General features: G+C 37.5%; 1 protein-coding gene across 3 annotated transcripts in view; it reads right to left on the bottom strand.

Annotated features, from left to right (window-relative positions):
• Positions 1–12,280, bottom strand: part of LOC117328276 (protein shank-like) — a 126,309-nt gene that overhangs the window by 23,671 nt on the left and 90,358 nt on the right. For all 3 annotated transcript variants that reach the window (XM_033885789.1, XM_033885790.1, XM_033885792.1), the window contains 2 exons: positions 11,554–11,627; positions 3,285–3,418 (listed from right to left, as the gene is read on the bottom strand). In XM_033885789.1, the coding sequence (XP_033741680.1) occupies positions 3,285–3,418; positions 11,554–11,627 (208 nt within the window). The remainder of the gene's footprint in view (positions 1–3,284; positions 3,419–11,553; positions 11,628–12,280) is intronic.

Below are 12,280 nucleotides of genomic sequence, written 5' to 3'. Positions count from 1 at the left end.
CCTGTACGACCACTGTCTCATAGCTGTTGGTGCTCTATATTGCCTGTACGACCACTGCCTCCTAGCTGTTGGTGCTCTATATTGCCTGTACGACCACTGCCTCCTAGCTGTTGGTGCTCTATATTGCCTATAGGACCACTGCCTCCTAGCTGTTGATGCTCTATATTGCCTGTACGACCACTGTCTCATAGCTGTTGGTGCTCTATATTGCCTGTACGACCACTGCCTCCTAGCTGTTGGTGCTCTATATTGCCTGTACGACCACTGTCTCATAGCTGTTGGTGCTCTATATTGCCTGTACGACCACTGCCTCCTAGCTGTTGGTGCTCTATATTGCCTGTACGACCACTGCCTCCTAGCTGTTGGTGCTCTATATTGCCTGTATGACCACTGCCTCCTAGCTGTTGGTGCTCTATATTGCCTGTACGACCACTGCCTCCTAGCTGTTGGTGCTCTATATTGCCTGTACGACCACTGCCTCCTAGCTGTTGGTGCTCTATATTGCCTGTACGACCACTGCCTCCTAGCTGTTGGTGCTCTATATTGCCTGTACGACCACTGCCTCCTAGCTGTTGGTGCTCTATATTGCCTGTACGACCACTGCCTCCTAGCTGTTGGTGCTCTATATTGCCTGTACGACCACTGCCTCCTAGCTGTTGGTGCTCTATATTGCCTGTACGACCACTGCCTCCTAGCTGTTGGTGCTCTATATTGCCTGTACGACCACTGCCTCCTAGCTGTTGGTGCTCTATATTGCCTGTACGACCACTGCCTCCTAGCTGTTGGTGCTCTATATTGCCTGTACGACCACTGCCTCCTAGCTGTTGGTGCTCTATATTGCCTGTACGACCACTGCCTCCTAGCTGTTGGTGCTCTATATTGCCTGTACGACCACTGCCTCCTAGCTGTTGGTGCTCTATATTGCCTGTACGACCACTGCCTCCTAGCTGTTGGTGCTCTATATTGCCTGTACGACCACTGCCTCCTAGCTGTTGGTGCTCTATATTGCCTGTACGACCACTGCCTCCTAGCTGTTGGTGCTCTATATTGCCTGTACGACCACTGCCTCCTAGCTGTTGGTGCTCTATATTGCCTATACGACCACTGCCTCCTAGCTGTTGATGACATTTTGCCTCATACGTCCCAGATGTGCACGTGCAGCTATCGGGTCAGTTCGAGTTCAAATGAATGTTGGAGATGTTTAAATTTAAATTTTTGTTGTACCGATAATAATTACCTACCGATTTTTAACAGATGAAATTCACATTTTTCTCATAACATTCAAGGTTATATAAAGTTTCATGCATTTTTTTGCATTACACATTGTATAGTGATTTTAATTAAAATGGACAATGTTTTGGTGAAGAAATATCTTAGATCCTATTACTAACTTTTGAGTACATCAAATAGTTTGCCATCTTTACAACGAACAACCTTCTACACTGTAACCACCTTTCCGAGGTTTCTTCTATCATATGTCTGAGGCAATCGTATCTAATTTGTATTATTCATGAGATTAAACAATAAAGTTGTATACCTATCTCCCTAACAGAATAACTGGGACATAATTAACATGGATCATGTTCACTGGATATCAAAATTCATTGGACTAGTGAAGACACAAACTCCGGCATGATACCAATGGTATACAGATATGTGTACAATCCTATTAATGGTATCTGTCAGATAACAAACTCTACATAATGTAATATAGAGCTATACCAGAGTAACTGTCTGGAATACATAATTCAACAATGTAATTTTAATGTAGTATATTGATTTATGAAGATATATATTTTACTATACTGAGAATATCCACTGAAAATGTTTACTCCATTGACTTAATTAATTCCTTTAAAATTATTATACTGTAGAACTCAGACTTGCTCCATTATGCATCTAATGCCACAGTTGATAAGTAGAACCAATGGTTATGCTCAAGTCATGGAATATCACCCATTGTTTATAACTAATATCAGTATAAATCAAAATTTGGCGATCCTGATAACACACAGAAGCCTACGCCTCTAAAGTAAACACAATTGTGACCTTGTACACCTATCGACGGTTCGTGATTCATGTTAGCAAATCACAGCTGGCTTCAACCCAAGCTAAACAACAGTTTTTTTTAATTAATGAATGCAGCGATTTTTTCCCTTCTCTTGAACCTTTTTAACTTGATAGCAGCTATTTGTTAGCTCTAACAATTATCTAGATCCATAACAGCAGCCTAAGTTGATTGTTATCATACACACAGACAGTTATTTTTTAACGTTTGATCTCCAGTTAGTAACTATCAAAATAATGTTTCATGGACTCCTTTATTGTGCTGTTTAGGTAAGTGTTTGGGATGTGGAAAGCTAAAAACCTTGACTTAATTGACTTTAATATTATACATGTGTAAAAGCTCGACAAGCCTGTGCCAGACTTTAATATTATACATGGGTAAAAGCTCGACAAGCCTGTGCCAGGTTGACCCCGCGACCCTGAGTTATCTATAGATAGCAGGATCACATGACCACATACCTTTACTTACACTACATAGGTAGGATCAACACACAGATATGTAGGTCATCTACCTATCCCCTATTCAAAGAATGAAATCTTCCTTCTGTTTCCAGAAACTATTTTATCAAACAGTATCAGGTCAATTTCTCATGATCCGTATGTTTGTCATGATCGGGAGTCACGTGATATTGTGATATCGTTATATACACATTTTATTATATCATCAGCATATACTGCCTTGATGTAATGATACATTACACATTGTAGTGTCATAAGTGACCTCCCTTTAAATATAACTACAGTTATCTCCCTTTAAATATTACTACAGTTATCTCCCTTTAAATATTACTACAGTTATCTCCCTTTAAATATTACTACAGTTGTCTCCCTTTGAAATAATTAACACTAATTAGTTCACAACATTTAGCCTGTCATCACCACAGAGTATCAAAGCAGGGACCATTCATCACAGCAGAAGCTGTCCCAGGACAATATATCTGATAAACATTTAATATAAACATTCCAAACAGCTGATAATTGTTGTAGATATCAAAGGGATACGAGAGGGAAAGACAAATTACTTGTGTATATAAATAATATAAACAGGACTCTAAAGAGCAATTCAAATCAAATACTGGCAGAAAGTCAAGATAAATTTAATATCAAAATATTATAAAGTAAACTGCAAATAAGACGCTTAATTACCTTGACGATAATAGCTGAAGACAGTGAGTGAGATAAAGAATAATACTTTAAAAGAAGGAGAGAAAACTTACTTCCAATAGGAAGTCTCCTGACTTGAGTCCGGCTCTGTCAGATCTACTTCCTGGGTCAACACTGTCCAGGTACTGAAGGGCAGGGAATTCCGCTGTCGGACAAAAGTCCAGCTCTCCAGTGGCATTTGTCTGGGCTGTAAAGACAAGATAAATTTAGTACATATAATTCTAGTAATGGACATGCATGATCATTTCAATAGTTATTGTCAACTGATATTTTTTGTTTTACCAGATTCCAGAGATTTCTTCTCCTTCTTTGTGAGGAATCCTTTATTTATGCTCCTTTTCCAGGTTTTAAGAACATTTCTGTCTGGTGTTGTGTTATCACCATTAGTTCCAGCTGATGTTGTATGTCTAGCAGAGTAGCTGACAGTTCTTCCCGATTTTACAACATTTCCCATCCTGACCAATGTCACTGTTACTTTCTACAGGCCCTCTATTCTAGAGAAAGCCACCAACACAAAAACCTCTTCAACTCCACAATTTCACCTCTCCCTGTAAAACCTGTTCAACTCCACAAGTTCACCTCTCCCTGATAAAGGTAGAACTTCTCTTTGAGGACAGCCAGTATTTCCACAAAACCTTCCCTGAATTACAGCCACCAATTTCATAGAAATACCTGTCTATGAAAACAGCAACCGACTGCAGGGAAACTCTCGAAGATCAATTTAATTATCACAAAAACTCCATGACAGGCACTTTCAGTTACTGTAAACTTTTAATGGAGTACTAGTTACTATAATCGACACGAGGCTATTCATCATCACAAGACCTGGCTTTCTGAACATGAAGAAACAGGAACATATAATAGCTGTTTCAAAATTCCTTCACCTGTGAAGTCCATATCAGGCATTCTAGACACTCCATGACTAAAACCAAGTTAGCTTTCAGTCGCAAGTCAGACTCGGTGTATAATTACGTTTAAATTCAATTTTCTGTTCATAACTCCGTGGAATTTGTTCTCAATTTTCAGGATTAATATCGCTTTGATTGGGTCAACACTGCTTAAATATATCATTAGGATTATATATCAGCCTTGACAGTCCTTTGGTGTGGGGTGTCATTCGTGTACAACATCTGCTGTAGTTCCTATAGCATAAAACCTTCTCCATACACTCAATCATTATTATCAATAGGGAAAGAAATGTTCGGTTATTCAAGTCATCCAAAGGTACAAACAAAAACTACTTTATACAGCAATGAAAACCAGAGATTGGTAGTATGGGAGTGGAATTTCACTGTGTTCCAGTGAACCCTGACCAATCTCAACTGATAATGGCTGTATGTCTGATGTAGCAGCCTATTAGTACATAACATATAAAAGGAATATATTTGTATTTAGTGAAAGAATGTAAAATCCTCCACACTTCTTTGTTAGAGGTCATCGCCAACCTTGTTCTAACACCGATCAATAAACAACATTCCAAACATAACCCTCATTACAACATTCACACCGGTAACTTTTTTGTTTTTCTATCAGTTATGAATGTACAGTACCACAAAGGAATCAATCCACCTGACTTGACTTGTACCCTACAGCTAATTTAACTTTATTTTTGCTTGCTTTCTTACATGACACTTTGAACCTCATAGAATAAAAGTAGGCCAATTGTTTGAGATCACCTGAATAATCTCACATGCCCTGAAACAAGCTGTTCTTTGCTCTAGAATTTGTTTTTTCAACATAAATTATCTCTTGAAAAAACATTGACTGAAGGTATTGGAAAGTAAGCAGTGCACGGTGGAGATTTGGCGAGTCTGGTGTAGATGATGAAAGGTTAGACGGTGGAGGTTTGGTGAGTCTGGTGTAGATGATGAAAGGTTAGACGGTGGAGGTTTGGTGAGTCTGGTGTTGATGATGAAAGGTTAGACGGTGGAGATTTGGTGAGTCTGGTGTATGATGAAAGGTTAGACGGTGGAGATTTGGTGAGTCCGGTGTAGATGATGAAAGGTTAGACGGTGGAGATTTGGTGAGTCTGGTGTTGATGATGAAAGGTTAGACGGTGGAGATTTGGTGAGTCTGGTGTTGATGATGAAAGGTTAGACGGTGGAGATTTGGTGAGTCTGGTGTAGATGATGAAAGGTTAGACGGTGGAGGTTTGGTGAGTCTGGTGTTGATGATGAAAGGTTAGACGGTGGAGATTTGGTGAGTCTGGTGTTGATGATGAAAGGTTAGACGGTGGAGATTTGGTGAGTCTGGTGTTGATGATGAAAGGTTAGACGGTGGAGATTTGGTGAGTCTGGTGTAGATGATGAAAGGTTAGACGGTGGAGATTTGGTGAGTCTGGTGTTGATGATGAAAGGTTAGACGGTGGAGATTTGGTGAGTCTGGTGTTGATGATGAAAGGTTAGACGGTGGAGATTTGGTGAGTCTGGTGTTGATGATGAAATGTTAGAGCCATATCATACTAAACGTCTCCATGGTGTTAAAGTTTGTAACTTTTCAAGTAGGTTTTTTTTTACCTGATATGAAAAACACTTAACTGTAACACTGGGTGTGAGTTTTATATAGTACACAGACACATGCTGGACAGTGACTGGACAGTGACTGGACACGACATGGACAGCTACTTAACATGTCAACTCGTCCATTAACATCCGACTTAGGTCTGATCAATCGTAAAGCTGTCTGTCTGACACACTAAATAGATTTTTATCCCAATATTACATGTAAGGTTTAAACGTTTATCTCAGTACTATACGTAATGTATCACTATTTATCTCAGTACTATATGTAATGTATCACTATTTATCTCAGTACTATACTTAATGTATTACTATTTATCTCAGTACTATACGTAATGTATTACTATTTATCTCAGTACTATACGTAATGTATTACTATTTATCTCAGTACTATACTTAATGTATTACTATTTATCTCAGTACTATACGTAATGTATTACTATTTATATCAGTACCATACGTAATGTATTACCATTTATCACAGTACCATACGTAATGTATTACCATTTATCACAGTACTATAGGTAATGTATTACCATTTATCTCAGTACTATACATAATGTATTACTATTTATCACAGTACTATACGTAATGTATTACTATTTATCTCAGTACTATACATAATGTATTACTATTTATCTCAGTACTATACGTAATGTATTACTATTTATCTCAGTACTATACATAATGTATTACTATTTATCTCAGTACTATACGTAATGTATTACTATTTATCTCAGTACTATACGTAATGTATTACTATTTATCCCAGTACTATACGTAATGTATAACCATTTATCTCAGTACTATACGTAATGTATTACTATTTATCCCAGTACTATACGTAATGTATTACTATTTATCCCAGTACTATACGTAATGTATTACCATTTATCTCAGTACTATACGTAATGTATTACCATTTATCCCAGTACTATATGTAATTAGAATGTATCACTATTTATCCCAGTACTATACGTAATGTATTACTATTTATCCCAGTACTATACGTAATGTATTAACATTTATCTCAGTACTATACGTAATGTATTAACATTTATCCCAGTACTATACGTAATGTATTACTATTTATCTCAGTACTATACGTAATGTATTACTATTTATCTCAGTAATATTCCAATATCAAGTTAAGTTGATATTATGGTCAGAGTGGGTTAAAGGATGGTACAACTTTCAATAAAATTTGAGACAATTAAGATACAATAGAGTAAAAAAAAAGTATATACATCAGGGTGTTCCATCCTTCTAGGTGATCTATTGCTATCTAGGGTGTTCCATCCTTCTCGGTGATCTATTGCTATCTATGTATCGTTGGTTGAGCTTTGAGGAGTCACAGTGATGACCAGGGATTCCTGTACGGGGCCAACTATGTCCCCACTCAGTCATTTGACAGTAATATACCTCCTTCATTATGACCCCTATCTGACAAATGGCCCCTCATGCAGATTCAGACATTCCTTCTAATCATCCTAATCACCAATAAAGCAATGTAACACCTACTGGGTGATCTTTAATCCATCGCCATTTATCCTCCTACCTGGTAGTGTTAGTACCAGATACACAGAAATATCCCTACACCTCTCTCTGGTATAGATATAGCCAGAGTTTGGTTGGACCTGTGTAAGTACCAGATACCCAGAAATATCCCTACACCTCTCTCTGGTATAGATATAGCCAGAGTTTGGTTGGAGCTGTGTTAGTACCAGATACACAGAAATATCCCTACACCTCTCTCTGGTATAGATATAGCCAGAGTTTGGTTGGAGGTGTGTAAGTACCAGATACACAGAATATCTAGCAGTGGAACAAAATATTCCTCTAAAATCTTGCACATGCTTCTATGGTTTTTAATGGACAATTATCAAAGGAAGTCTTTGGGGTTTTTTTGTAAATAAAAGTAGGAGATTCCTTCCTAGTGTCTATATATATCCAAACTAAGTGGTGCCAGCACTAATCCTAACAGTATTTCTCCACACTTGGTGACAGCTGTTCATACCATTGTATTCTGACACCCCATACCTTATCATCAACATATTTTACTGTTGCTAAGGTAACCGAACCTTCAAACCAGTTTCTTCACTGCTGTCAAGGTTTCCAATAACATCCATCTCATCAATGTTAGAAAATGACTCATCTTAAAATTCAATAGCTAAGTGGATTATAGGAAGCCGGGTCCTGACTGTTGATGAGGAATTAATGAGATGGTGTCCTCCATCTCCATACTGGACCAGGTATACACAGCTGACAAGTATCATACAAATATCTGTGTAGATATCAAACTGTTGGGCTCAGGACAAGCTATTTATTGACCAATGACAGCAAATGGATGTCACCCTAAAGGACACTTAAATGGACCAATCACATTTGATTATTCAGATGCACTATAAATAACTACAATCTGTAGACCATAAATATGACTTCTGTGGACTGATAATTTGCTGTAGCCATAACAGTAAGATAATTACCGGAAAACCACTTAACCTCCCATTAATTAATGTTAAGTTAAAGAATCCTGATCATTTTCAATATAAAACCCAACAACATGAAAGAATGACCTGAGCGACCATAAGAAAGGGAGATCACTCTATCACTACCATAGATCTCAAAATATACCTACGCAGTTCATTCAGCCAGAAATGTCCAATATCTGTGTGCTCCCGATTTTTAGATCTTTTCCATCGAAAACATTTCATTATTTTCCGCTTACAGGCCATGTCATATCCACCACCACATGCCCAGTACGTATCACAAATTTGCGCTTCAGGGGGAAATATGTGTAAATCTTAACGCCAGTCAATGATTAAACAAAGCCAGCAGTCTCAAACAGAATTGATTTCACTGATGTGATACTGACATATGTCTTAACAGTGGCAACAGCTTGACATCTTCCTTGAATTCATACCCAACCACTGAATTTCTATAATGGACCCAGCTTGACTTTATTTGATTTATTCTATTGCAGCTGTATGGGGTAGATTAGGTTAACTGTGATTTCACATTGAGCATATACTGTAAAACTTGAGGGAGGCTGAATTATAGTTTTGTGATGTAACGTTCCCTTTACAGAAAACAGCTGTTCATACCTTGAGACATCTTACATACCATAATGTATCATCGTCAGTAGGGACTAACCTTGGTGTGAATGTTATTTACCTGTGAAATGTTTGGTAATTATATCAACCCTTCACTGTGTTATTTCACAGATGACATGTTCGGTAATAATACCCCCTTGCTATTTTTTTACCTGTGAAATGTTTGGTACTATCAACCCTTCCCTGTGTTATTTCACAGATGAAATGTTCGGTAATAATACCCCCTCGCTATTTTTTCACCTGTGAAATGTTTGGTAATATCAACCCTTCACTGTGTTATTTCACAGATGAAATGTTCGGTAATAACACCCCCTCGCTATTTTTTTACCTGTGAAATGTTAAATTATCAATCTGATTATTAATCTGTGTATAAAAGATATAAAATTCATATCTAACCATGAGTCTGTTTCACCCATTAGAGAGGTCTATGTAGTCACCTGGGTTTATCACAGTACCAGATTACCTACAATAATGATGACCTTTGACCTATTGATTAGATCTATAGTATTGATCTAGGATACACAGTACACCTATACACCTGCATGGTCACCCTGTTAGTACCCACGCCACACTGAATGTTCATGCTATAGGTTACATATCCACAGTTACCTATAACACATACAACGTGTACATAAAGACAGGATAGTTATTTTGGGATCAGGACATGAGAAGATTTATATGAACTTCCAACTTCATACCGAGACCTGTAGTATTTGACATTAAAGTCATTTTTAATTTGATACTATTTTCTGTATGAGGTTTGTTACTTGGCCTAACCTTTACCTATCTCGGTGTACTAACGGCATGGAAGGCAACATTTTGAGGGACTCTGATCATATACCAAGAATATAACCTTATATACAAGGGAAACTGAAGTTAGAAATCTGTGTTGACGACCAACACAAAAGGGAGAATGGTTCAAAATAAAAGGAGAGTTGTAAAGTCTTCATGTAAAAATAGATCATGTTTTACATTGGGAAGTAACAGATAGACAAAGCTTCCCAGGCAGGTGTGAGATAGGTACATGTCCAGGTCAATTTTTCTCGCTAAATCCCCCAGGCTCTTGATTTATCCATGTAATTTCAAATAAATCAAATGTTTGTGTGCCTTCCCTGATCCAGGTAAGTTGACACAAGGTAACACTGTCCCTCATAATAGGCCAACAATCCACACAGGTCAAACACTATACAGTTTAAACTTCATCAAAAATCTCTTACAGAAACTTTACTAATGGCACAGTGTATCTCGGCAAATCATAGAATTTCTGTACAGGTAGATGTCTACAGTCTTAGCTAAATCTGGTGCAGAGGTAGTCAATTAAGCTAACCAGAGTTTTTACCTGCTGTTAAATACATGGGGAGGAGGAGGGCATACCAATCCTCAGGTGTATTGTCAACAAAAACTCTAATCTTCAATAAACTTGGGTGACAGAAAAGTCATTCCTCTCATGTTTTTCTAACACTTTGTGGTTTTCATGGCGGACTTACTGATGTGTAAAATTTCTTGATGACTTTTACCTGGCCAGGGCAAACAAGCTGATATCTTGACTATAAACATCTGAACAGAGGCCAACTCCTTCACTGACCCTAAAGTTGTAACAACCAACTCAAAAACTCATTCAACAAAATTCAACTTCTCAAAACAGATTTCATATCAATGCAAAGGGCACCATAAATCGCCAATCTTTGCCTCCCAAGGGTCACAAGTAGGTCTTAATGTCACCGAATGTAGAGAAAAAGTACGACCTAGACAAGGTACATGTCACTAAACTTAACGAAAAGTATGATCTAGACATCGCAACCTCAACTAACCGCTACACAAGGTACACGTCACTAAACTTAACGAAAAGTACGATCTAGACCTTGCAACCTCAACTAACCGCTACACAAGGTACACGTCACTAAATTTAGCTAAATAATCTACAATCTGGATGGTCACATGATCTTTATTCTACCAATGAATTTCTTATTACTATGTGGTATATGAATAATTAACCTGAGGTGATTACCACCATCAACAAAGACCTGTTGGAAAGGTAGCGTTCTGGTAATTTTCAAATCAGGAAAGTGAATTCAGAATGTCCTCTCATTTAAAAGCTGGTATGTATAGATACGACATAGTTTATTATCAGTTGGTAGGTACATATGACGTACCAACATTTATCGCAGGTTTTCGAGTGTTGGAGGAAATGTGGTGTTATCTGAAGTAGGGTCATAATGCCATCGTGATCTGGCGACATCAATATCTATCTGTCTACCATGGCATTAGGATTCCTCTCATTTTAAATCAATTATACAATATTTCTCAAATCTAGGTTGATTTAATACTCAAAATAAATCTGAACAGATGACTCTACACATTAAAATTTTACTAACCTTGGAATAATAAAATATTCCTAATACCAAATTAACAGGACTTCAATCTATCACACGATATAACCCGCTAAAACTACAAATCCCTGTCTGACATAACTCAACACAACATTATCTAATAATGTCTTTAGTGATTGTCATTCAAGCTGTCAAAAAGAAATCCAACTAAAATTAACTGATCATGAACTGAGTAAAAAACCTTATAATTCATAGTCACAATCTACCCGTCAACACGAACCCTGCCCTCTAGCTACCCTCGAGTACACACCTCCCAGTCCTATAAAACACAACATATCACGTTCTTAGTGAGGTACTCACACTTTGCGCCCCGTAGTACAAATCCATATCCCTCGGGTCCACGCTGTAGTACAACGGTCCGTGCTGAATAGGAACTGTAAGGAAAGAGTCAAATATTACCACATCATTCACAAATCTCAATTCACAGCAAGTAAGAAATCATGATACATATACCCTGTAATGTCAAAACATGGCTAAAGACATGACATGCAGTGCTACTCCCATTTCACTACAACATCTTGGGTATTATTCCCATATAGGACATCAAATTGTTTAGGGTTCCAACCAAAGATGTTTCCACAGTACTCTGGTACCTTTCTACATTAAGACCATTTGAATGCCTCAACCAACAACAGTTGATAAGATTTTTCAATTTATATATATATTTTTTTTAACTTTTAACTGGTAAATCTTTTATTGAAACTGTCAAAAAAAAGTCCCAGAAGCATCAGAAAACCATTGTATTCAATTTGTTTTCTTCAATCCAAGACTATAATATAAAAGGTTGCAATTGGTAAAAATTGTAGTAATATATACTACCGTGGTAACCTTGGTAAATATTGTAGAAGTGTGTTACCGTGGTAAATATTGGTAAATATTGTAGTAGTGTTACCATGGATACCTTGGTAAATATTGTAGTAGTGTTACCATGGATACCTTGGTAAATATTGTAGTAGTGTTACCATGGATACCTTGGTAAATATTGTAGTAGTGTTACCATGGTAACCTTGGTAAATATTGTAGTAGT

The sequence above is a fragment of the Pecten maximus genome, chromosome 5 (genome assembly GCF_902652985.1).
Source record: "Pecten maximus chromosome 5, xPecMax1.1, whole genome shotgun sequence".
Lineage (NCBI taxonomy): Eukaryota > Metazoa > Mollusca > Bivalvia > Pectinida > Pectinidae > Pecten > Pecten maximus.
Note: the sequence above shows the minus strand (reverse complement) of the source record. Positions and strands in the feature narration are given on the sequence as shown.